The 27,951-nt window shown below is 45.7% G+C and overlaps 1 protein-coding gene across 1 annotated transcript in view; it reads left to right on the top strand.

Moving 5' to 3' along the window:
- Positions 1 to 27,951, top strand: part of LOC142219130 (scavenger receptor cysteine-rich domain-containing protein DMBT1-like) — a 164,555-nt gene that overhangs the window by 13,004 nt on the left and 123,600 nt on the right. Inside the window, exon 2 of the mRNA XM_075288096.1 lies at positions 22,975 to 22,994. Within this exon, the coding sequence (XP_075144197.1) occupies positions 22,975 to 22,994 (20 nt within the window). The remainder of the gene's footprint in view (positions 1 to 22,974; positions 22,995 to 27,951) is intronic.

Raw genomic sequence — 27,951 nt, forward strand, 5'->3', positions numbered from 1 at the left:
TGACAGGCACACCTGTGAAGTGAAAACCATTTCCGGTGACTACCTCTTGAAGCTCATCAAGAGAATGCCAAGAGTGTGCAAAGCAGTAATCAAAGCAAAAGGTGGCTACTTTGAAGAACCTAAAATATAAGACATATTTAACCCCTTCCATCCAATTCATTACAAGGTACCCCAATCTTTAGTTGCTTTCGAGGTCCAAGATCCACATCCCAAACTTGATACCCATCACTTTATAGTGTACTAGTCACCAAATGTCTATGTCTTAGTCCATATAACAAAATGACTAAAAAAACTAAAATTCTTATCTGTAATTTCAGGTGTAGCACAGTTCCAGATTACAGAACATACCTGTCTCCAGCCAATAACATAGTCCGCTTTGGATTCAAGGCCTTCAGCTTTTTAAATAAACATTCCAGAGTATATCTTCAGTGCACGCTTGTGGTGTGTAAGGAGGGCAGTGCCAACTCTCGTTGTAGCCAAGGATGTATACGAAGACGCAAGAGATCTGCTAATCCTGACAACGATGAAGAAGTCCATGTGGTGGTTGGACCTGTGGAGCTGAAGGATGAATAAGAGCTCAAAATCTAAGAATACAGTAAATTATCTGAATGTTATAATCTCCAAATCCTTTATCTTAAACACGTTTATGAAATCCGGTCATAGGGATGATATAATATGTGATTTATTAATAAACATATTGTAAATCATTTACATATGGTAATATAAGTAGAGCTAATAATTCTGTATGATTACAAGGACCGCTCCACTAACCTCAATAAAATGACAATGACTTATGTGTATATATTATTTTATTCTTATTTTGAAAATGTTTCTGTATTCTCTATAAACCATATTATTATGTGATGATGTTCTATAGAAACATAGATATACTACAGGAAGTTACAAAATGTCTATTATTAAATTTCCAACATCTATTAAACCTCCTTCATGCAAATAGAAAGGAAGGACAGAACCCAAGACCAAGACCAAACCTGTTCATACTGCAGTGAGTTTTACCCAAAAGCAGAGAGCGCCATGCACTAAGCTGTAGTCTGCCGAATTTAATCTGGCCGAGCTGCAATAGCATAGTCAGTGTATGAGTCGTCCGCTTCTGTATGGAGAAAGGGGACAATGCAAAACTGAAACAGTAAGCCAAATTGATAATAAATCCCAATATTAAAAAAAATTGAAATACCCTTTTAACCCTTTTCCGCCATCCACCATAAGGTATTTAAATATGCATTTATACAATGGAGACCTGGCAGCAATGAGGGCAAACACTGATCAAGGGCATTAACCCCACTCCTAGATGACAAAGCTGACCGAGGTACTATTTTCACACATTTTGGCCGAATTGATGGCCTCCCGAATGAGATCTGGGGCTAGCAATCCAGTGCTATTACAACCAATAGCCTATTGAAGGCCCACGGTCATGTGATGGACACACAGGTGCACGGCTCGTTATAATCATAGCACAGTAACCAGATAGGTGCCTGGTAACGAGCTGTGTGCCTATCACATGACCATGGACTGTATATCACAAGACCATGGACTGTAGATCACATGATCATGGACTGCCTATCACAAGACCATGGACTGTAGATCACATGACCATGGACTGTAGATCACATGACCATGGACTGTATATCACAAGACCATGGACCGTAGATCACATGACCATGGACTGATTATCAGCCCTTGGAAGTATGAATGACAGCAAGCAAGTCATTTAATGACCCCTTTAAAAATGACTGCATCAAAAAAGGCAGTCACATTATCACGATGGGATTGCTGCGCATAATGCAGCCAAGGTGATTGCGTTATTGCGATGATGATGTTGCCATTAACTCGGACAAGGCGGTCGCGTTATTGCGATGTTAATGTCACATAACTCGGCCAAAGGGGTCGCCTTATTGCAACAATGATATTGATTCGGACAAGATGGGATGACTAGTTAATATGACTGGAATTCTGCGCATAATGCAGACAAGGTGGTCACGTTATTGTGGCGATGATGTCACCGTTAATTCATGGTGTTATCGTGAGGGGAATGCCAAGTATAATACAGCCAAGATTGTCACATTATTGCGATGATGATGTCGACATTGATTTGCACAAATGACACTGATGTCGCTTTTAATTTGGACAAGGAGGTCACGTTATTGAATCAGGAATGCTACGCATAATGCGGCCAAGGCGATAATGTGATTGCAACGATGATATCCCCATTAATTCAAAGAAGAAGGTCACGTCATTGGGACATTAATGCTGTGCAAAATGTGGCCAAGATGGGGCCACACGGTGGCTCAGTGGTTAGCACTGCACGCAGCCTTGCAGCGCTGGAGTCCTGGTGTTCAAAACCATCTGCAAGGAGTTTGTATGTTCTCCTTGTGTTTGCATGGATTTCCATCCCATATTCCAAAGACATACTGATAGGGAAAAATGTACATTGTGAGCTCTATGTGGGGCTCACAATCTACATTTAAAAAAAAAAAATAGTGGCCAAGGTGGTAGTGTTATTGTGACAATGATGTCACCATTAATTCGGACAAGGCAGTGGCGTTATTGCGACGGGAATGCTGTACATACTGCGGCCAAGGTGGTCACGTTATTGCTTCGATGATGTCACTGTTAATTCTGACAAGGCAGTCGCATTATCACAACGGGAATGCCATGCAGAATGCGGCCAAGGTGGTCGCATTATTTCTACGAAGATGTCACCTTGAATTTGGACAAGGTGGGCAGGGAACGTGGTAATGCAAGATCACCTACAATGCCAAGCATGAAGCTAATCTGCAGCTAGCCGGCCCTGTGAGGTCACCGCCCTTTAAAATCATTGGTCCTTTTAGGTACAGTCAGTTCACATCGCTCTAACTGCAAGGACAGATGTCAGAAGGAGCTAAGGACAGTGTTAGAAAACAGAAGTTCATGGAAAGAGGATTAAAAGTGTAGGGAAAGTATAGAGAGGAAATCTTACAAGAATTTGGGGTGGTTGCAGCGTCATTAACGGCAAGAATCATTGCAGTGCTCACTGTCATTATACAGTATGCTGCTCATTACTCATACCCATGTTTCAAGATGGAACACAACAAGCCTTTTGCAGTGCAGTACAGCAAAATTAACCAGTGAATTATCATCCACTAATATCCGTAATCATCACTAGAGCAGTATGCAACGCCTGGTAATGGACTAACCGCCTCCTCCCTCATCAGACCCCTCCCCGTGTCAGTGAGGGATCTAGTAATTTCTACACTGTCCCTTATGGACTCATACCGCTACCTACCTAAAGCTGTTGGGAATCTTCCATATGATACTATATTAACAAATTAAGCTTTCCCCATCTACCTTGACAATATGCTTATGTAGCTGTTTATATTGAAATATCTCATATTGATGCAATGCATTTATCTTGATTTCTGTTTAAAACCAATAAAAAGGATAATGCACATAGTTTCATCTATTCCTATTTGTATAAATTCCCACAATGCACTGCTTGAGTTTCTCCTTATGTTAAATAAAGGTTGCACTGAGGTTGTACCTGTGAGGGCGCCCCATCCTTAGATGTAGAGCATGTTCTGCTTTTGTGAGGACATAGTAATATAGGACTGCCTACTGCTAGAGGCATAGAGTTGCTGCTGTGTATGGAGACTGAGCAGTGAATCCAGCCTTTCTGTCTACGTTGCTTCTTTGTCCAAGTCACTATAACAATCTGTATAAAATATTTTTAAAGTGTTAAAAAAGATAATAACATAAAATAATCCTCTGAACAAACATATAGAAGCAAAAACGTAACTAATAAAATATTGACGTAAAACTTTTTAGAAATATATTATTAAATGGGGGCCACACGGTGGCTCAGTGGTTAGCACTACAGCCTTGCAGCGCTGGAGTCCTGGTGTTCAAATCCCACCAAGGGCAAAAAAAACATCTGCAAGGAGTTTGTATGTTCTCCCCGTGTTTGCATGGATTTCCATCCCATATTCCAAAAAGACATACTGATAGGGAAAAATGTACATTGTGAGCTGTATGTGGGGCTCACAATCTACATTTAAAAAAAATATATATATATATATATTATTAAATTAAATGATATTTATATACACATGCACCACCCCCTTTAAATATGCAAATTTTCCCATGATGCATTGTTTTTACTTCTCCTTAGTTTAAATAGATGTCTCACTGAAGTTATCCACATATGAGAATACTGGTGGTGGTGGTCTGGGAAGACTGGCCGTATTGAGCACTTTTGTTATCTGTATTTTTTGAAGTCTATGTAAATAAACTTTTTGTAAAAAAAAAAAAAAAAAACTTTCCTGCACCAAACAACCCCTTCCCCTCCACCAAAACCCCTTTGTGTGTGATGTTCACATAAATACGGACAAAGTTACCTTTGAATGGGTGGGATCGGCCACAGCTTTATTGCATATATATATATCTAACATATGCAGTGACCCTGTTACCCTCCTCCTCAGCGAACATTGTGGTGTGTGCCCCCCGAGCGCCCCCCCCCCCACTTCCTGGTGGGCACGCGTTGGATTTGTCTCCGGTGGGGTACGGCGCTGGTCCTCTTCATCGCTGAGAAACGGGGCCAAGGTCCTGATAATCTGCCTGCTGTGACAACAATTTAATGCAAATATATATTTACAGCATGTCATTAGCTAACAGAAAGAAAGAAAGAAACAAAATATTATCTGCATGGTACATAGTTAAATAGTTAATGAGGTCGGATAAAGACATTAGTCTATCAAGTCCAACCTATAACCCTACAATCCCCTACAGTGTTGATCCAGAGGAAGGCAAAAAACCCCATGAGGCTCATGCCAATTGCCCTATTTCAGGGGAAAAAAATTCCTTCCCGACTCCAAATCCGGCAGTCAGTATAAAACCCTGGATCAACGTGTCCTTAAAATCTAGAGTCGATAACCTGTTATATTTTTCTCTTCAAGAAAGGCATCCAGGCCCTCTTTGAAAGGGGTACAATCATAAATGAGAAGAAATGACTTAGTGACTCAGCTTAGGGGTGGGTGGGAAGTTGCTTTGTCAGCGCTGGCAGGGATCCAAGAGAACTTCCCCGCCCAGTGCTGCATGGTTAAGCCTGTGGGCGGCCCCACTTTTTCATGCACTGGATATAATGATGGCACAGTTTAGAGGTCTTCAAAGACAGAAAGATTGTAGCTAGGCTGCTCAATAACTTGCATTATATCCTTGCAGTGCTGGAGTCCTGGGTTCAAATCCAGCAACATATCAACATATGTAAGGAGTTTGTATGTTCCCCATGTGTTTGTGTCGGTCTCTTCCCACACTTCAAGTGCTGTATAATATGATGGCGCTATATAAGTAAGTAAAAAAAGTGGCCTTGCATGTAGCTGTTGCCGCTGCAGCGTATGCTGGCTGGAGGTTGATGCTCGAACAATAACACCAGTCATTCTTTATCCAACTGGAACGTTTTGACTAAAATATTTAAGAATGTATAAAATAAACAAATATTTAACTTTTTTTTTTTTCGTCTCATCAAATTTCAGCTTTTGAACCCCTGCACCAGCCTTCCCAAACATGTCCAGCCAGGACCAGATTACACGGCTAAGATACAAAACCCCTTGGGCACCTTGGCTCAGGTTCTGAAACAAGGCTAACTGGGGACACCTCTGACCCAGACACACAGTCTTCATATTCATCCCCCCTCTCTTTTTTTTTTGCTCTGGATTGACCATAAAAGTAGCACCTTAGACCATGGCACTCTGCACGGAGACCTGTCAGACATTTTTCTATGTTCTGTTGTTATTGTTTCAATCTCATATTGATGCAATGCATTGTATCTTGTTTTCTCTGTTTAAAAACCAATAAAAAGGATAATGCATACAGTTTTATCTATTCTTATTTGTATAAATTCCCATAATGCACTGCTTGAGTTTCTCCTTAAGTTAAATAAAGGTTACACTGAGGTTGTATCTGTGAGGACGCCTCATCTTTAGATGTAGAGTACATTCTACACTTGTGAGAGCTGAGTGCCCTGGTGAAGAGGCTGCTTCAGTAGCTTGTCTGCTGATACTCAACCCCGCTCGGTGCCTTTTGGATCTTGTGGGGAAGAGTAATGTTGGGAACCCCCTTCCCTTTTGGTATAGGGTACTTGGCACTCCCACTTTTTTCGTGCACTGTGGTGTTTATGTTGGCACAGTTAGAGGCCTTCAATAAAAAAAAAAAAAGGTGAGGGCTACTTTGCTGACTTTTCATGTGACAAAAGATTGCCAGGGTGCCTTGTGATTACTTCACTAATGTAAGGGGAGCCATGTTGTAACCCCAGGACCGCTGTGACTGTTAATCCCAAAAAGAAGGAACACTGATGGATATTTTAGTAGTTCTAGCACCCTGTGGGTGACAGTGTGACTCGATTCACTTACATTAATGAAGAAGTTGCAGAGCAATATGTCACTTTATTGTCACACAACAGGAGTTGTGGCCCAAGTTGCTGTATATCCTTCATCTAATGTGCCGCACTACTCCTCCCCAATCTCTAGGATGGAACTGAGATCAGCACAGACTTTTGGAACATGAATGTAACAGACAGATTGTCACCCCCATCACATTTACATACTTTCCCATGGTGCATTGCCTTTAGCTCTCCTTCGGTTAAATAGATGCCTGCTGGTTGAGCCCTGGAGCGGCTGCTTTATGTTGTTCCTGGCTGTGTGCTGGTTGAGCATTGCTCTGTGTGGTTCCTGGCTGCCTGCTGGTTGATGCCCAGTGCGGCTGCTCTGTGTGGTTCCTGGCTGGCGGCTGGTTGAGCCCTGGAGCGGCTGCTCTGTGTGGTTCCTGGCTGGCGGCTGGTTGAGCCCTGGTGCGGCTGCTCTGTGTGGTTCCTGGCTGGCGGCTGGTTGAGCCCTGGAGCGGCTGCTCTGTGTGGTTCCTGGCTGGCGGCTGGTTGAGCCCTGGAGCGGCTGCTCTGTGTGGTTCCTGGCTGGCGGCTGGTTGAGCCCTGGAGCGGCTGCTCTGTGTGGTTCCTGGCTGGCGGCTGGTTGAGCCCTGGAGCGGCTGCTCTGTGTGGTTCCTGGCTGGCGGCTGGTTGAGCCCTGGAGCATTGCTCTGTGTGGTTCCTGGCTGTGTGCTAGTTGAGCATTGCTCTGTGTGGTTCCTGGCTGGCGGCTGGTTGAGCCCTGGAGCGGCTGCTCTGTGTTGTTCCTGGCTGTGTGCTAGTTGAGCATTGCTCTGTGTGGTTCCTGGCCGGCGGCTGGTTGAGCCCTGGAGCGGCTGCCCTGTGTGGTTCCTGGCCGGCGGCTGGTTGAGCCCTGGAGTGCTGTTCTTTCTGGTTATTCCTGATTATTAATAAAGGAGTTTTCAATTGTAATTTTCTACTAATATCTTATTTGCATATTCCCAGACTTCTTAGCAGGGTGTTCATGGTCTAATAACTCCCTTTACTGTCTCTCCCTTTAGGACTTCTCCTGACCAAAAACTTATTGATTATTCCACTTTTTACAGTCAAGAAACGGACATGGCCATGTGAATAGGGCCCTAATGAATGGTGGGCTGCAACAACAGTTCAGTAATCCCTCTGGTGAAGAGGCTGCTAATAGCTGTAGTATAATGTGAGGGCCACTTTTGATATGACCAAAGATTGCCAGGGTACCTTGTGATTCCTTCACTAATGCAAGGGGAGCCACATTGTAACCCCAGGGGTGCTGCAACTGCTAATCACAAAAAGAAGGAACACTGATGGATATTTTAGTAGTTCTAGCTCCCTTTCTGTCACAATGTGACTCGATTCACTTACATTAGTGAAGAAGTTGCAGAGCTATATGTCACTTTATTGTCACACAACAGGAGTTGTGGTCAAAGTTACCGTGTATCCTTCACCTAATGTGCCGCACTACTCCTCCCCCATCTCTAGGATGGAACTGAGATCAGCACAGACTTTTGGAACATGAATGTAACAGACTGTCACCCCCATCACATTTACATACTTTCCCATGGTGCATTGCCTTTAACTCTGCTTTGGTTAAATAGATGCCTGCTGGTTGAGCCCCAGAGCGGCTGCTCTGTGTTGTTCCTGGCTGTATGCTAGTTGAGCATTGCTCTGTGTGGTTCCTGGCTGCTTGATGCCAGGCGTGGCTGCTCTGTGTGGCTCATGGCTGCCTTCTGGTACAGGCCCAGAGCCACTACTATGTATGGTAGCTGAGGCTCAGTAGTGACACTGGCCACTCTTTATACACTCTGCTGTTTAAAGAATTTCATTGTAAAAATTTTCAGCAAAGGATTCTTATTAGATTAGTCTGAGCATTGATAGATCTTTAAAGGGTTGTTTAGATTTAGAGAAACATGGCCGTATACTTCTGAAAACAGCACCACTCCTGTCCATGGCTTGTGCCTGATGTTTACAGCTCGGTTCCATTTATTACAAGAGTTGTGAAAATGTTTGAGATTTGCCTGGACGTGGACAGAAGCAAAGTTAAGAAACTTAAGCACAAGAAGGCTGATGGAGTCATTGGGCCTTGCTCCATGGTGCACTATAAGTAGTGAGACGACCTGGGAGGACTTATGTGAGGCTCCTCCTCAGTAATAAGATTATAATAGAAACACCTTCAGCCCTTTAGATTTACATAAATTCCCATAATGCACTGCCTGAGTTTCTCCTTAAGTTCAATGAATGTTGCTCTGAGGTTGTCCCTGTGAGGATGCGGCTTCTTTCATGCAGAGTGTATTCTACACTCCTGAGGCTTATGGCTTCCTGCTGGTAGAGGCCCAGGGCTGCCACTAAGTGTGGCCCATGGTTGCTTCTTGGTAGAGGCCTAGGGCTGCTTTTAAGTGTTGTAATTGAGACTCAGCAGTGACACCTACCAGCGGAATCCATTTTCTGCTGTGTGAATATACCCTAACACCAGCCATCCTTTATCCATCTGGAAGATTTTGAATAAAATATTTGTTAAGAATGTACAAAATAAACAAATCAGTAACATTTTCATTTTTCGCCTCATCAAATTTCACTTTTGAACCCCTGTGCCAGCCATCCCAACCAGATCTAGCCAGGACCAGATTACACGACCAAGATACTAAACCACTTGGGCACCTTGGCACAGGTTCTGAAACAATGCTATCTGGGGACACCTCTGGATAGACCTGGGCACATAGCCTCCATACTCTTTCCTTTCCGCGATACTCAACACTGACTCCCCTCCCCCTTTTTTGTTTGTTTGTTCTGGATCACCCTAAATATAGCACCATAGATCATGGCACTCCGTACGGAGATCTAATCATTGCACTTTTGATGGATTGACACCTGTGAATTCCCCCAAATGCAGGGGAAACTCAACTGCAGAATTGGTGGTAGTGGGGGAGCTGCCTTCGCCCTTTTCATTGGAAGCTTGATGATATAAATACCTGCCTACTGCTAGAAGCATAGATCTGCTGTAGAGATGAGCGAGTACTGTTCGGATCAGCCGATCCGAACAGCACGCTCGCATAGAAATGAATGGACGTAGCCGGCACACGGGGGGCTAAGCGGCCGGCCGACGTCAAAGCGGAAGTACCAGGTGCATCCATTCTTTTCTATGGAGCGTGCTGTTCGGATCGGCTGTACTCGCTCATCTCTAATCTGCTGCTGTGTACGGAGGCTGAGATGTGGCACCACCCCCACCAAATGTAAATAAGCAAAAACATACCTAATAAAAATACTGAAATAAAGCTTTTTAAAAATGTATTATTAAATAATTATCTAGATTAATACACACATGCTCCTCCCCCTTCAAATATGCAAATTTTCCCATGATGCACTGTCCTTAGCTCTCCTTAGTTTAAATAGATGTCTCTCAGAAGTTGTCCCCATATGAGGCTGCTGGTTTGGATTTGCTCTGTTATAGATGGCTTGTTTCATGGGTTGACGTGGAGGTTGTTGTGGCCTCTTGAGTTGATCTTGGAAATTATTGAGCGTTGTCTGAACTGAAGTATTATCAACACAAAAAAAAAAAAAAAAAAGTCAAGTGTTTCTTTAAGGTGAAGCTATTTCTACTGTTTAACATAAGAAGGATGTGTTATAGTTGCTGGCCCCAGCTTCATGCTGCACCTCCCCCCGCCCCTTTGTTTCATATAATTTCAGCTGTTCTAATTTGCATAAACTCCCACAATGCTTTGCCTGAGATTCTCCTTAAGTTAAATGAATGTTGCTCTGAGCTGGTCCCTGTGAAGACGCCGCACATTAGACATAGAGTGTATTCTGCACTCGTGAGCGCTGTGGGGCCTTGCCTGTAGCTGTTGCAGCACGGTGGCCTTGCAGTGCTGGTGTACTGGGCAAAAAACCTGCCAAGTACGCCTTGAAGGAGTTTGTATGTTATCCATGTGTTCGGATGGCTGGCTGATAATGACCATTTCTCTGCATGTAGCTGTTGCGGCCGTGCTGTATGGTGGCTGGAGGCTGATGCTCCAAAACGAAAAGTATAAAAAAAAAAAAAAAAATTTGCCTCACCAGATTTGAACCCTGGCGCCGGCCGGACGGCCCAGCCAGGCCCAGATTCTACTCCCCAGATAAGCTCCGCCCACTCTTCCAGATCAGACCAAATTTCCAGATTCTAAGTCATTTTCCTTCATTTAATTTATTGTTTCCGCTATTCATTCAACTTAGGGCGAGTTCCTGCAATGCATTCTGGGTAATTTATGCAAATGAGGCACTTTTGATTGGATAAGAAGTCAGGTGGGTGGGGCATGTCAAAAAAGAAGGCATCTCAGCACCAGAACCATGGGCTTCTACCTTCAGTCTGCCCCTCGATGGCCATCATCCTGCTCACCAGATGGTAATGGGTAGCAGAGATCGCTGATCACAGGGATCATGTCTGTTGGACTAGTAGGAATAGACTGAGCAGCCATAGACCTTTATCCACTTGTGGACCACCCATAGACTATACACGTCTGTATACGAAAAATGTATCTTTGTACCATATTAGCCAGAGGATATGAAATGTAAAGATTGAGAGTCCTCAATAGTTGATACCTTTTTTAATGGCTAACAAAAAAAATGATGACATATTGCGAGTTTTCAGAACTGCTATAAGGTTCCTTCCTCAGTCTGGTATAACACAATATCTGAAGGCAAGCACATTTATACAGGAATAGTGTTTGATGCACAATGGATAGAAAGCAGTACAAGCAAATAAACAGAAGGCCAAAAAAAAAATGTCAGTTCACAGGAAGGTTCTCTGAGTTTTATGATAGATCAGTATACACGTCTGTACAGTTGTAACCCTGCTATGACGTATAGGCTGCCAGACATATTAACTTACCCAGTATATTCCAGGAGTCTCCCAGTACTCAGGTCCCCAGTGAAAAATAGCAAAGCCTTGTACACTCGGCTGCCGGGTCATTAGTATTTATTACTATGTAATGTATTGGTACATAAATAAAACGGCACAATTGTTTATTTTAATTAATTAGTAACAATCTGGGGTCTAATCAGGGGTGGATTGGCCCACAAGCTTTACGCCATTCATTTATTTTGGAGACAATTTTTTCACATCTACTGTAATTCCAATACTCAGAACCAAAGTTTACTTGCAGTACCGCTGCTCACCACTGGTAGCAGCGCATTCTTATCAAGAACACCAAAGCAATAGCGCCCCCTGTTATAATCTAGCCATATTGTAAAGGACACTATTGAAGACATTTACTCCTATTATAGTTATAATAATCCAACTTTTCAAGACTCCTCAATGACATGGGTGAAGTCTAAACAGTTGACCACACGTTTTCACCCAGCTTTTCTAGAATCCTGAATGGCAAAGCTGTCCTGTTATATGCACAATACATGTCCTATATCACTATATAAATAGTCTCAGTTTTCATTCTGGGCCATAGAAAAGCTGGTTGGCAACTAATATGGTGTCAGTCACAGCTCACCCAGCTTTCCAAGAGTCCTGAATGGCACATATAAATTGCTTTACATCAATACATCTGCTCTCACTGGCCAGTCAGACCTTTTTACCATTTAGTACTTAGAAAAGCTGGGTGAAAATCAGTGTGTGAGCTGTTACCACACCCATATTAGTTGTCATGCAGCTTTTCTATTGCCCTGCATGGCAAACCTATATCTATAACAAAGGCAAACCTTCCCTGTGTAACTAGACTCTTTCACCGTTCAGGACACTAGAAGAGCTGGATGACACCCAGTATGGTATCATTTACTACTCCCACAAGGGCTTCACCTAGCTTTTCTAGAGTCCTGATTAGCAAAATAAGAGATACAATGATGTACAGCAAAAAAGTCTTTCCATTCAGTAGTCTAGAAAAGCTGGGTGAACAGGGTGTGACAGTTTGTCATCCAGCTTTTCTAAAGGGTATTAGGCAGTCGTTAACTTGGGCCGGAACGCGAAAGAACTCAGGTCCATCATAATTTAAAAACGCCTGTCAGCGTTCAGGTATAATTTCTTAGTTTATATTGTATCATTTTTATGGTATAGTGCAGGGGTAGGGAACGTACGGCTCTCCAGCTGTTGCAAGACTACAACTCCCAGCATGCATACTTGCTCTGCTGTTCTTGGAACTCCCATGGAAGTAATTGGAGCATGCTGGGAGTTGTAGTTTCACAGCAGCTGGAGAGCTGAAGGTTCCCTACCCCTGGTATAAACTAAGAAATTATCTGAACCAAAATGCAGAATATAATACTTACTTACCTCTCCCGACTTCCGAAGGCTTCAGGCCTACTTGGATGACATCCCAGACATCACATAGGCACGGGGCGTGCGTCCTTATACATCGCGATGCAAGCCCACTGCTCACATGATATCGGGAGTCCTACCGTACTAGATTGAAGACGGCCGACATAATCTGCGGGGAGAGCTCCGGAGCCAGGGACAGGTAAGTAATAGTTTTTTTTGTTTCCTCTCTGGGCCCTGGGTCTCTGATTATTATACTCTGGGGTCTGAAAAGAAATTTTTTTCCAATTTAAGCAATGGTATTAGGTGAAGATTTTGGTGTTTGATGACGGACTGATACTGGAGCATCACAGATATCTTCCAGGACTCCTTCATCACTATATATATATATATATATATATATATATATATATATATATACCCTTGTAGACTTGGACAGTATACAGACACGCAGTGGGAACTTCAAGTTTTATGTTACTCCAACAAAAGGCACAAAGTTTAATGGTCATAATATGAGGCTTCAGTCTCTGTGTAGTAAGAGATCCCCCTATGTTTCACACAGCTCCCCACGTGTCTTTTAAGGACGAAACACAACGTGGTAGCAACACCTTGGCAAAAACTGCAGCGTAGTCCAGACTCTGCAGTGGATAGTGAATCCCATCCACACATTGCTGAAAAATACCCGCAGTTTACAAAACAAATACGTTATGGAAAATTGCAGCATGTCAATTATACCCATGGATCAGGGGATGATAATACTCCTTAAGGAGAGTCTGCACCTTCACAGGCGTATGGAGACTTACAAGCCATTTTCGCTCTACTGGGGGATTATGGGAAATATATGCAAATCTGTTTTCCAATATGTAAATAGGAAAACAGTGCTTCTTCTTGCTGCCCTCTAGGGGCAGCCCCCTTAAACATCATGCACGACTTTTTCAACAAGCCTTAAAGGGATCCTATCATTCAAACTAATTTTTTTTTATCCTTTTAAAGAAAGGCTATTCTTCTCCTACCTTTCGATGTCTTCTCTGTGCCACCGTTCGCTTGAAATCCCGTTTTTTTGTCTGTATGCAAATGAGTTCTCTTGCAGCACTGGGGGCGTCCCCAATGATGCAAGAGAACTCTCCAGCGCTGCCTCCATCTTCTTCAGGAACGTCCTCTTCCGCTGCAGGTGGTCAAACTTGTAGGCCTCGGGCAGAGCCGACTGCGCATGCCCACAGGCCACAAGAAAATGGCCGCTTACTTACTGTGTAAGCGGCCATTTTTCTTGTGACCGCAGGCATGCACAATTGGCCCTGCCCAAGGCCTACAAGTTTGACCGCCTGCGTCGGAAAAAGACGCGTGAAGAGGACGTTCCTGAAGAAGATGGAGGTGGCGTCTGGAGAGAGTTCTCTCGCAGCACTGAGAGAAAAATTAGTTTGAATGATAGGATCCCTTTAGTGCTTCCAACAAGAAAATTGATTCCAGCCAGGTTACGTGGAAAGGTGAAAACAAACTTCTTCTTTATTGTTAAAATATTTCCAAAATCACAGCAGCACACGTACAAAACAGGAATCTGGGCGTCAGACTATCCTAGGATCCCTTTATGCTATGATACGAGGTTTGGCCAAACTAGTATTTCTATTCCAAAAGGAACAGATCTGGGAAACAAACCTATGAATAACATAAAAAAAAATGCAATTTAACCCCTTCCCGACATCCGCCGTAATAGTACGGCGCTGCCGGGAAGGACTTCCTGCACACCGCCGTACTACTACGGCGCCTGCATGGTGCACACAGAACCTGTGTGTGCACCATGCCCTGCGGGTGTCAGCCGTAACATACGGCTGACAATGACCTGTAACACCCGCGGTCGGAACCGGGTCTGATCACGGGTGTTAACCCCTGAGATGCTGGCAGTCAAACATGACCACTGGCATCTCTGGGGATCGGGACATACTGGTGCCGATTGGCACCCCCCGGTGCCGGGGAGTGCCGGTGTTGGTAGTGGGCAGCCCGGGGTCTGATCAGTGACCCCAGGTCTGCCCCATGCCGTCCCCTCCACTTACCTGGTTGATCCTGCCAGGAATGGAAGCAGTCATCCCGTGCGTCTGCACAGGATGACTGCTTCCTTTGCTCTGCAATACACGTGTAACTGGCCAAATAAGTGAAGTGTGAACTCAGCCTTACACATCGATGTTCACACCAGGTATAAACAACCATGCAGCGGCCCAAGATCCTACTGCAGTGCGAAAGAGCGCCCTCCTTTCCCTCGTCTGCTGATTCCAAAACACCATACATCTCTCATCCCCACTTCACAATGCACCCCAGATCTTCCCCCACAGTGCACCATGCACCCTACATCTCTACCCCACTACACAATGCACCCCACATCTGTCCCCCACAGAACACTGTGCACCCCATATCTCTCACCCCCACAGCACACTATGCACCCCAAATGTCTCCGCCACAGTAAACAATGCACCCCCCCCTCCCCCGTATTATGTCCCATTGAGGCCCCTGCACACAATATTTTGCCCCATAATGAACACCCATGAACAAATTATCGGAGACCCCAGAGGGAAGGGATGCAAACATAAAAAACACTGTTACGTACCTATCTCCGGCTCCGCTGCAGTACTCGGTGGTGTCGGCCATCTTTAATGACGTACAGACGTCACACAACTAGGCTCGATGCCTGTGTGGAGTGCGGAGAGGTAAGTAACAATGTTTTTTATGTTCCCTTACCTCTCCTGGGCCTCTGATCATAATACTCAGGGGTCTGAAAAGACCCCGAGTATAATAATAGTGCTTGTGGGGCCTACAGCATCACTTACCGATCCCGACCCTGCCAGGATCAGTAAGTAAATAGGGCCCGCTACCGGCTGGAGTAACTCCAGCCGGAAATGGCCTATTAAGAAAAAAAAACGCAGCGGCTGTCGTCAGGCCCCTAACGTTCTGGGCCTGTCAGCCGCTAACCCTGCTACCCGGTAGTTACGCCAATGCGCCTCATATCTATCCATGTTCCTCCACTGCAATGGGATACAACTTTATTACATGTGCAAGGACCTTCCTGCAAGCACAGACATGCCCACTCCGTAACAAGAGACAGAAATAGAAATGATTGTCTATGAGTAAGTTTATTATTGATCTTGCGCTGCACATTACAAACTATTAGCTATAAAGTGGCCAACCTCTTTAACCCTTAGGTCATTTTGCCCGCTACCCCCTTTTACAGTTTTCACAGGGCTTGTTGATGATAGTAAATTTGGCCCCCATATTATAGGTGACCTGGGTCAGAACCAACCCAAAGCCTCCAGGTAGAGCTTGAACAAACGTACAGAGGAAATAAATTAAAGTCCCCAGACTGTCCCTTTAACTTATTTTTTTGACACAATCACACTTAAACCTTGTGTAGCATTTCCACCATGTCTGTTTGGGTGCACATCTACATGCTTGGTCCCGTCAAGTTCTGGGGAGGATCTTCAGGTTAGTATGAACACATCTCTCCATCACTGAGGGGAATAAAACGGCTTGTGGCATCCAACTTTTCCTAACTATTCTTCTAACTTAAGTACGGGTGTAGTGTAAGGGGGACAGGAGCCACCATCTTAATTAACATGGCCATAGGAGGACGATGTTCTTATGTCCTGTGATGTGTGTCCTGTATTTCATGATGTATTGAACTGTATATCTTGATATACAGGTAGCATCTACCTCTGTCTGGTAGCTGCTGGAGGGGTGGGAACCATGAGTCTCCAAAATGGACAAAACCCGGTTGTGCCCCTTGGCTGTGTGGTGAGTGCTGCCCTTCTGGCGTTGGTTGACGTAGTCTTACCTTGCTACGACATGACAACTTGTACTCACGCTGGGTGGGAGAATTCTAAAAAAAAAAAAAAAGGAGTAAAAAGGAGGCTTTCCCACATCTCTGGTTCCTCCACAAGATTTCTGTAGCTGCCAGTCCAAAGTTTGGTCCATTGCAAATCCAGATCCAAGCCTGACACTGCCAAAGGCCAATATCGTGAATCTGTGTGTGCCTGAGGGCTGGAGAACTGAGATCTACAGTCATAGGAGAGCCATGTATAACCAAGCACGGCTTGGCGTAAATATTTCTACTAACTGGATAATGAAAAGTTCTGCAGGTTCCCTTCAGAGATGATTCACTACAACAACCCCTGCCGCTGTGACAGCTGGACATGAGCTGGAGGGGATTTTGGTCTCTGGATGTTAAGAAAGTTTATTCCCTGACAGCAAGGATGAGATATAAGGACTAAGTAGAATATATCAAACCCCGGCATCAAAGGCTGCAGAACGGAAATGTTACTCATTTCTTCCCTTTTTCCTAGCAGACATATAAAAGTTAAAAATTACTGTGAAACACACACATTAGGTCTGAAAATGTAAAATATAAGAAAAAACGTGGGCGGACACTCACCAGTCAGTAATCAATGATTCTTCCTAAAATCAGTTCCTTTATTAGGCATTCTTTAAAAAACATCCTTTGGAGGGAGAAGAGGCATTCTCAGGCAAAAAAGAGGGGCAACAGCCATTTCGTGTTCAACCGAACGCTTTTTCATTTACGGGCGTCTGCTGTGGTAGTGAAACAATACAGTGAGTCAGTATGACACGCACATGACAGGCTTTGCTATTAGAACCGCTGCACACTTCACTTATTTGTTCAGTTATGTGACCAAAACTGACCAAATAGCTCAAGTGTGAGCTCAGCCTTACACATCGATGTTCGTACCAGGTATAAACAACCGTGCAGAGGCCCAAGATCCTACAGTAGTGCGAAAGAGCGCCCTCCTTTGACACCCTCATCTGCTGATTCCACAAAGATGTCTACAGAACCTGTTCTAGTAAATGCTTATACAAGTAGAGCCTCCCTGACAGAGTGGAGAGGGCATCATAGTGACATGGTGACAAATTGTTGGGGTAGGAGCAGCATGAGGAGGCCACAGAGTAGCAAGGTGATATAATGTGGAGGTAGCAACAGCCTTTGGAGGCCATACAGTGCCCAGTGGCAGAGAGGAGAGGCTTCAGCAGCGTGAGGAGGCCATGCAATGACCCAATGGCAGAGTAGGGAGACAGCAGCAGCCTTAGGAGGCCATACAGTGACCCAGTGGAAGGGTGAGCAGGTGGCAGCAGAGTGAGGAGGACATACAATGAGTTAGTGGCAGAGTGGGCTGGCAGCAGCAGCGTGATGAGGCCATAAATTAACCCAGCGGCAGAGTGGGGAGGTGGCAGCAGAGTGAGGAGGCCATACAGTGACGCAATAGCAGAGTGCGGAGGTGGCAGCAGCATGAGTAGGCCACAGAGTGGTAAGGTGTAATGTGGAAATAGCAACAGCCTTAGGAGATCATACGGTGACCCAGTGCCAGAGTGAGGATGTGGCAGGAGCGGGATATAAATTAGGAAGCGTTCACACTACCGTTGGTGTCCGACAGGTAGGGTCCACTGCGAATGTCCATTCAAAATCTTGCACGGACATTAGCAGCGGACACTGGCTGTGTCCGTGACATTTTTCATTCATTTACTGTATTTGCGTCTTATAGTCCAGTGCGTCTTATAGTCCGAAAAATACGGTAAATGGATATCGGGTCTGTTGTTTTACACTCCGTGCCTGTCCTTAAGTGTCCGTTCCTAAAGATGTCCGACTTTTCAAGCGGACAGCAAAACCAGACATGTAGGTTTTTTCTGTCCGCTTGAAAAGTCAGACATCTTTAGGAACGGACACTTAAGGACAGGCACGGAGTGTAAAACAACGCACCCGATGTCCATTTAAATGAATGAAAAATGTCACAATGCAAGATTTTGAACGGACATTTGCAGCGGACACTACCTGTTGGACACCGAATTTTAGGGAATTGCTATTGCTGTGATCATTTTTTATTCAAATTTTTATCAGAGGCAAAAGAGTGAAAAAATGGCGGTTTGGCACTTTTTACTTTTTTTCCCGCTACGGCGTTTACCGTATAGGAAAATATTTTTAGGTGTAATAAATTTTTATTGAAATTTTTATAAAACAAACAAAATAAGGCAAAACAGTATCAAGCTATAGTATGCATAAAAAAGAAACAAAGCAGGGCAACACGGTGGCTCCTGAGTCCTGGGTCCAAATCCCGCCAGTAATAACATCTGCAAGAAGTTTGTATGTTCTCCCCGTGTTTGCGTGGATTTCCTCCCATTCTACAAAGACATAAAAAGAAAAAAAAATATATGTGCATTGTGATCCCTAATATGGGTCTCACAATCTACATTTAAATAAAAAAAAAAAACAAAGAAAGAAACAAAGCCCTGAAAGGGTCAATGCAAGAGCTTGAATATGGGCTAGATACAACATCATAAAAAAATACAGAAAAACAATGAGAACGGAGGACACCAAAGGCCAGGACGATCCCGGGAAACAATAGGAGCAATAAACAACTCAAAAGGGACACGACAAAGACAAGACACAAGAGGGAAAGAGACAGGAGACCAGGGTGGGCACAGTAGTAGGAAGAAGGATGGGGGTACCCTAAAGACCAAAGAGCGAAGAAAATTCTGCAGTTTCCTGGAACTCAACCCACAACTGCCAGAGGGTCTCAAATTTAGATGGGTCAGTAGAATCCTCTGCAATCAGAGCCTCCATTCTCCTGATAAGGAGGAGATCCTGGAGCCATTCTGTCAAACACAGCATTACAGGGCTGTGCCAGTGGCGACGGAATACCATCCTGGCATCCGTGAGAAAATGTTGCAGAAGGTCGCCCTTGACCTTGGAAATCATCCCTGGAATAACGGAAAGAAGTGCTATCTGAGGGGAGGGGGGCACCGAACAACCACTAACCTTCTAGTTAACGGTGAAAACAGAAGACCAGAACGCCTGGATCGGCTGCATTCCCGCCAAATGTGGAAAAAAGACCCCACGGCAGTACCACAGCGCTAGCACACGTCAGAAACAGAGGAATAAATATGGTGCAGGAGGGTCAGACATCGGTACCAGCGAGCTAAGATTTTAAAGTACTTCTGAGCGCTACAGGGCAGCAGTAGTTTATGAACGAACAACAAGCAGGGCCCAATCAGCAGCAGATATGTGTGAACCCAAGTTGGAATCCCAAGCTCTAGTGTAGGGAGGAAGACCCGGGGTAGCAGCTGTCAGGAGGACATCGTAGATGAAAGAGAGAACCCTAGTCAGTACCTCCGATTGAAGGAACACAGTCTCCAAGGCGGTCGGGGCCGTAGAAAGTGAAGGTTGCAAAGCAAACCTACAGAAAAATGTCGATAGCTGGTTATATTCCAGCCAGGAGAGAGAAGAAAAAGCCGTCCGAGAGACGGAAAAAACGAGGACCCTACAATCGACCCAAGCCTGATATCATTGGCAGACCAGCAGAGAAAGTGGCGAACAGACAGACCAGGAAGGAACATAGCGTTCCGGAAAAAGGGAGTCAAGGGGCAAGGAACCCTAGCCAATGAAGCTGATTGACAAATGCGATCCAATGTCGCCAGAAAATGAGAAGAGAGCTGGACTTGAGAGCCGATGATGGACGAAAATGGGAGGGGCTCTATGGTAAAGAAGCAAGATGAGCGGCGAGAAGATCCGCCTCTATGGAGACCCATTGCTTGTCAGGGGCACGGAACCGCCAGTGAAAGAGGCGGAGCAGGACCGCCGAGTGGTGGTATTAAAAAAGATTAGGGAGCCCCGCCCCTTCATTAGCCTTACGCCGAGTGAGGGAACGGAATTTGAGCCTGCAAGATCATGAAATAGCATAAATAAAAAGGAATAGCAGAAATAAAAAAGAAACCTAGGTAGCACATCCATTTTCAGGGCGTTAATGCGGCCAAACCAGGACAGACCAAGGGTCCCGTAGGTTTCAGGTCAGCAGTGGTTTTCTCAAGCAGGGGAAGATAGTTCAAGTCAGAGGGGTCAGAAGAAATGTGGATACCCAAATACTTGATGGAACTAGGCTGCCACTTAAAGGGGAAGCTCGCGGCTAGGTGAGCAACTTCCGACTGCGAAAGCGACACATTGAGGGCCTCTCCTTTCGTTAAATTGACCTTAAAGTTGGAAACGTTACTGAAGCAGATCGTCTGCGTAAAGAGATAGCCGAATATGGGAACGACCCACCGGGAGGCCCAAGACATCCAGACGGGAACGCAAGGCGACTGCAAGGTGTTCCATCACCAGAGCGTAGAGCAGAGAGGACAGAGGGCAACCCTGGCAGGTACCATTACGCACCAGGAAAAAATCAGACAACAGGCCGTTGGAGCAAATCCTCGTCGAAGCATCACCATATAAGGACATGACTTTCTGCAAGAAACCAGAGCCAACCCCTACCTGCTCTAGGATCGCTCGCAGGAAACCCCAATGGACGCAATTGAATGCCTTCTTGGCATCGACGGATAAAAGGCATAAGGGAGAATTACTAGAACGTGCAGCACTGGCAACAAGGATGGAATTACAGACGTTATCCCTGGCTTTGCGGCCCGGGATAAATCCAACCTGGTCCATGTGAATCAGATGGGACATCAAGGGGCTCAGGCGGTTTGCGAGCAGTTTGGCATAGAGTTTGATGTCAATGTTTAATAGAGAAATCGTACAGTAGCTTACGCAACAACTTGGATCTTTACTGGGCTTGGGCAGAATGGTAACAAGGGCTGAGAGAGATTGGCGAGTAAAGGGGGTGTCCGCATCATGCTATTAAACACGTGGAGCAAAAAGGGAGTCAGTAGTTCCCGGCAAGATTTGTAGAAGAGGGGGGTGAACCCGTCTGGGCCCGGAGATTTGCCCAACGTAGTCGACTGAATGACCATCTCCTCCTCAGTAAAAGGAGAGTCAAGGGCAGACCTAGCGGCCCGATATAGAGTGGGGAGGGCCGTAGCGGCAACATACTCCCGCATTTTGTGCAGGGCCACCTCCAGGTCGGCATAATGCCCTGAAAGGATACACAAATCGCATTAATAGTCGTGGAAGGAGTTCACGATAGCAGTTGGATCATGCACAGTACGGGCAGCACTATTCCAGATGCAGGGAATGTAGGTCGCCGAGAGGTGAGGATGAAGGCGCCTAGCGAGCGAGTGGCTGCATTTTTCAGAGAATTCTTAGAAATGCTTTTTCTACCTATCCCTCTGACAGGCAGGCATTTCGTCCAGGAAGGAGCTGAGTTCCTTCCGGGCATTGAGAAGTTCATTGAGGGTCGAAGGCTCTAAGGTCCGCTTATGCTCCTCTTCCAGGCTATGGATATGAGCCAACTTGGAAGATATCCAAGCAGAGCGTTCCTTTTTAAAGCGTGAGCCGTGCTGTATAAGGACGCCATGGAGGACGCACTTGAGGGCCTCGCATCACGTCGGAAGGGGGGTCGGGTCGTGTAAATGAGGCGCTTCAAACTCCCGGATTGTGTCTGTGATTGCGGAGTGGCACATCACATCTTTAAGGAGGCCGTCATTAAGGCGCCACGTAAAAGGATGGGGAGTGAGGCCCGGAACCACAAGGGAGAGGAAGACCGGGGCATGATCTGACCAAAGAACTGAACCTATCCGAGCTGACGGAGACCAGGAAAGGACAAGATGACTAATCAAGAAAAAATCCAGTAGCCCGTAGGAGCCATGGGCAAGAGAGTGAAACTTAAAGTCTCGTCCCTGCGGATGAAGAATCTGCCAGACATCAACTAAGTGATGAGAATGAAGGGAAGATCGAAGCCTGCGGAGCTGAGTCCTGCACAACTGCATGTGGCACAAACCGCACGTGGAAGGGAGGAGTCACAGTCGGATCAAGGACAAAATTAAAGTAGCCCCCTAGGAGAACCACCCCCTCACTAGAGTCGGCCAATTTACTCAAAAGGGACCTAAAATAGACCATCTGTTGCTGATTGGGAAGGTAGCCTCCCGCCACAGTGATCACTGTACTATCAATACGTAACTTCAAGAAGATAATACCTGCCCTCAGGATCTAGCACAGAGTCCAAGACTTCATGCTGCAAAGAACGATGCAAGGCAATAGAAACTCCCTTGGATTTGGAGGACGGGCTGGTGATGTGGAACCACGCGGGATAAAACCTGCTGCGGATGTCAGGAATGAGGTCCTTCTGGGTCTCCTGGAGAAAAAAAATATGAGAATGGGATTTATGAAAGTGGCACAGAATTTGGTTTCGTTTTGAGGGACATTAAGGCCCCTAGCATTAAAAGAGCAGAGAGTAATAGAAGCCATACCCAGGTTGCACAAGAAACAACACAAAAAAACAAGAGGGGAGGAAAGACGACGACGAGACCAGACAAAGACACAGAGGGGAACCAGATAAGGAAAAGGACACAAACAAAAACGGAACACCATTAAGTGAGGGAGGAGAAGCCTCCCTAGAAAAGGTGGGGAAAGGTGACAAAAAAGCACCAAAATCGCACTACACAGTAGCGCGAGGACCCCAGTGGGAGATGAGCCTTCAATAAAACGGCGCTGCCCCTCCTCAGAGGCCCCGGGCCAAACACAATAACAACAGTCTCTAGTAAAATATGGAATCCAACTGGTCCAATAATGAACAGGGAAAATGAATTAAAGATGAGGCAAAAACACAGTAAAGCACATCAAACAATGTAAGGGAAGTAACCATAAGATATAAGAATATCAAAGAAAAAAGGAAGGGAGGGAGAAGACCCCCGTATTGGGGTGATGCTCGTGGGAACCAAGGGTGGCCAGGGCAAACCTAGCCCACAAAATCAGAGCCACCGCCGGGGCCCCAGGAGCAGAACCCTCCGCATTTTAAAAAAGGGAAGAAAAATACCAAATAGTCCAGGTTCAGGGTGGTGGAGTGACCCACGCTGCAGGAGCTCTAGTAGATGCAGGAGAACGAGATCTTCTGCACTGGCAGGACTTGCGTTGGGCTCTCGGAGGAGGGAGCACTCTGGAAGGAAGGCCAGCTGGAAACGTCCACAGGAGGCAAACCGAGAACCAGCATGAAGGAAAGAATCTCGTTGGGATGATGAAGAGCCAGAAACCGGCCATCCTTATGGACCTGCAGATGAAATGGAAAACCCCAGGAATACGGGATCTGGTGATGGATCAGAACATCCAACATTGGTTTGAGGGCACGGCGCTTGGCCAGTCAGCCTAGAGAGGTCAGGAAGAAGCGACACGCATGATCGCCTCCTTTAATTGGTAGAGGTGGACCCGACAGATCACATTTTCAGGAGCACTGGAGCCAGGAGCACGTGGGCCCAGCAACCAATGGGTATGGTCAAGTTCCAAGGGTGAGTCCAGGGGAACACCCAGGAGTGAGTTAAACACAGAACGCAAAGTTCCATCCAGCTGCTTGTGGTCGACAGAATCTGGGAGACCTGGTAAGAGGATATTGTTCCACCTATTGCGATTCTCCAGACCGTCTGTAGTATTGGTCAGACGCTGGAGTTGGTGGGAATGGGGCTGCAAAACAGAGTCCCTGAACTGAAAAGAGTTGGCGGAGGAGGAGGTCTCAACCGCAGCCATGCGGCGCTCCAAGCGCCGTACAGAGGAAGACACTGCTGAGAGTTCGGCCTTATATGACTGTTCCTATCTCAAAACATAGGCCTACATGTCAGCCTTGGTAGGAATAGAACTAAGATTTGTGCTGAGACGACGCAATTCGCCCAGAGTATCCCCCAGGGGTGCCACCACATCACCGATAACCAGTAGAGGAGGTAGAGTAGAGGCGCCGTCACTGAAGTCAGCATTGCCAGGAGGAGTTGCAGTGGGTTCCCGGCCTAGGATAGAGGGAGATCCATGAGATGGCCACTTAGGAGGGGGATCCAGGGTACCCCAAATCACTGAAGAAAACTGAAGCAGTGGAGGCTGCTGTGAGGGGACAGGAGTGCTGTGGGCCAGCCAGAGGAGGACATGGCCACCAGAGAGGGAGGCAGGGAAGGAAAGTCAGTGTCCATTACAGGAACAGATGCAGAGGGGAGGGTACCTCCGAGCACACACTGCAGCGCTGTAGATGAGGAATGCAGGGAAGGTCCTCCTTGTATGTCCACCGGCGAACCTTGTCCACGGCTGGGTGGAAGGGAGGCCACAGAGCCGTCTAGGGAGCAGAATGAAGACGTGGTGCCGACAGGGAGAGCGCTGTCTTGAAGAGGCGGGAGCGCTGCTGGGTCAGTGGAAGAGGACGGCGTCATCTTGGACAGGTCTTGCTGCACAGCTCCAGAGACCCAAAAAGGCGATGAAGCGCTGTGGAGGAAGACAGCGTTGCCGGCAGCTGTGAAGAGGACCGGGCAGGTCCACGACGGTTCGTCCCCATGGAGAGAGTGGTAAGGAGCCGGTTGGGTAAGTAGAAGATCTGGCCCGGGGATCTGTCAGAGAGGAGCTCAGCAACACGCGTTTTTACACCGCCATAGCTAGGCCACGCCCCAGGAAAAATATTTTTAGAGATTTACAAGGCTCCCGGCTGTTATGCCAAAGTCACGTCGGCTCTAGATCTTGCTCCAGGTGTCGGCGATTAGCGGCAAAACGGCGGCACCCATGCAGGGGTTAATGGCCTCCATAGTTAAACACTTTGGCATATGCCCCTTATTTCTCTCTCCACTAATGAACATCTGTAAAAAAAAAAAAAAAAAAAAAAAAAAAAAAGGGTGATAAAGGCAGAGATTACCGGATAAGAATTATGATTTTTGGCAGTACTGTACTGCAAAATGGCCTCTAATTTTATACTTGGAATTTTTTTCTCCACTAATAAACACCTTTAAAAAGGTGTTGTACAAGATGACTGCAGAGGTTACTGGTTAAGAATTCAGTTTTCTTTGGCACAATAGTACTGAAAAATGGCCTGTAATATTATACTTTGAAAGAACAGGTGAATAAGCCCCTTATAATAAACGACCCCTTCCCAACATCTGCCGTACAACAGTCTACTGTTTTATACAGTAGACACCCAGCAGTAATGCCCCCGGTCGGTGCCCGCACCAATCGGGGGCATTAACCCCTCTGGCGCCTCAGTCTGACCTAGGCGCCATTTTCCCTGTGATAGCTGGCACCCAGAATAATAATAGGAAGGGATAAACCCTATGGAAGCTGTCTCTATATCCTAAAATCCTATATCCCTTCCTACTGGAATAATTTGAGCGATAGTCAGCTAGAGTACAGACCATAGTGAACACTCTAATTGAGGCGAGATAGAATCTTGGCTGTATGAATTATAGATTAATGCACTGTCAGGATTGGGGTGCAATCAGTACAGACCTATCTCTCTCTGTCTATTTTGTTTGGGGGGGTGGGAATTTTTTGTTTGTTTTAAAGAAGTTTGAGGTTTTAACAAGTTAATAATAAAAATAGTTTTTAATGCTTCATTAAGGCTACTCACCTTACATTATTAGTATAAAAAAAGTTATGGGTGTCAGAATATGACAACTTTTAGAAAAAAAAGGTTTTAACACAGTTTTGGATTTAAGGGATTAAAATGTAAATAAAGCCATATAAATTTGGTATCCCTGGAATCGTACCGAAACATAGAGTACAGGTAACATGTCATTTTGACTGCACAGTGAATGCCGTAAAACCGAAGCCCAAAACAAAGTTGAACAAATGCTTTTTTTTTTTTTTTCAAATCCACCCTATTCTGAATTTTTTTCCAGCTTCCCAGTACATTATAAAGAATAACTAATGGTAGCCTCATGAAGAACAATTTGTCCCGCAAAGATTAAGACCTCATATGGCTCTGAGAGTGAAAAAATAAAAAAAGTTATGGAGTTTGGAAGGGCAGGTGGCGGGTGTCAAAAATGAAAATCGAAATATGCCGTCAGTGGGAAGGGGTTAAAAAGGCGTTAGAACAGATAACTGCAGATATTAGTGGATGATAATTCACTGGGTTATTTTGCTGTACTGCACTGCAAAAGGTTTGTTGTGTTCCATCTTGTACACACAGGTATGAGTAATGAGCAGCAGTATGATTGCACTGAGTGCTGCAATGTGTATTTCAATTCTTGCTGCAAATGATGCTGCAACCACCCCAAAATCTTCTTTAAATTCCTCCCTTTCCCTACACTTGTAATGTTCATTCCCTGAACTTCTATTTGTTCCCTAACTCTTTCCCTAGCTCTTGCTGACGTCTGTCCCTGCAGTAAGCGCAATGTGACTGCAGCTAAAATGGCTGAGGGTTTTATAGGGTTGTAACATCACAGGACCGGCTGGCTGCAGATTAGCTACCCACATGGCACTAGGGGTGATCCCGCGTTCCCAGAGTTCCCTGTCTAACATGTGCAGCAGCCATTTTATGAAAAATTATGATTCGGATGCTTAGTGAATTGAAGATTTCCTGAAATTCGGATCGAATTCCACTTCTGCAAAATAGATTCACCCATCTCTATTTTATAACTTTCCATGTTATTATCTACCGTATTTTTCGGACTATAAGACACACTTTTTTTCCCCCAAATTTCAGAGGAAAATGAGGGTGCGTCTTATAGTCTGAATGTGGGTTTGCAGCATGGCTGCGCTTCTGCCACCGCTGGTTTTCTTCAGCGGCAGTAGCGCGGCAATCCGCAGGCCCCGGCAGCTAAGACAGTCCCCGGCATCTGCTGTAATAGACCGGCGGATGCCGGGGAGTGTCTTAGCTGCCGGGGCCTGCAGATTGCCGCGCTACTGCCACCGCTGGTTTTCTTCAGCGGCAGGAGTGTGACAATACTGCAGGCCCCGGCAGCTAAGACACACCCCGGCATCCGCCGGTCTATTACAGCAGATGCCGGGGACTGTCTTAGCTGCCGGGGCCTGCAGATTGCCACGCTACTGCCGCTGAAGAAAAACAGCGGTGGCAGTAGCACGGCCATGCTGCAAACCCACTGCTCCTCCGCAGGTCCCGGCAGTCAGTTAGCCCCCCCCCCCGGCCTCATACCTTTAGTGATGCAGGCCGGCTCCTGCACGGCGAGGCCGCAGGAGCCGACCTGTTCCGATGACAGCCGGGAGCCTAATGAAGGCTCCCAGGCTTGTCATAGATATATATTACTATCGCGGCTGGTCTATGACCCTCCGCGATAGTAATGTATAGAATCTCCCATAGACGGCAATACACTTGTATTGCCGTCTATGGGACTTGCAATCAAATGATTGCAGGTTCAAGCCCTCTAGGCGGGGGATAATAAAATAGTAAAAAAAAAAAAAAAAAAAAAAAAAAAACCACAAAAAAATATAATATAAAATAAATAAAAGTTCACCTCCTTTCCCTAGAATACATATAAAAGTATAACATTACTGTGAAACATATACATTAGGTATCCCTGTGTCTGAAAATGCCCGGTCTACACCTGGCCCCACAAAAAAAACGCCCTATACATCCCCGTACAGCTGCAGGGTCACCTGTCAATGTGGCCTTGCAGCTGTTCCAAAACTACAACTCCCATATATTAA

The sequence above is a fragment of the Leptodactylus fuscus genome, chromosome 10 (genome assembly GCF_031893055.1).
Source record: "Leptodactylus fuscus isolate aLepFus1 chromosome 10, aLepFus1.hap2, whole genome shotgun sequence".
Classification (NCBI taxonomy): domain Eukaryota; kingdom Metazoa; phylum Chordata; class Amphibia; order Anura; family Leptodactylidae; genus Leptodactylus; species Leptodactylus fuscus.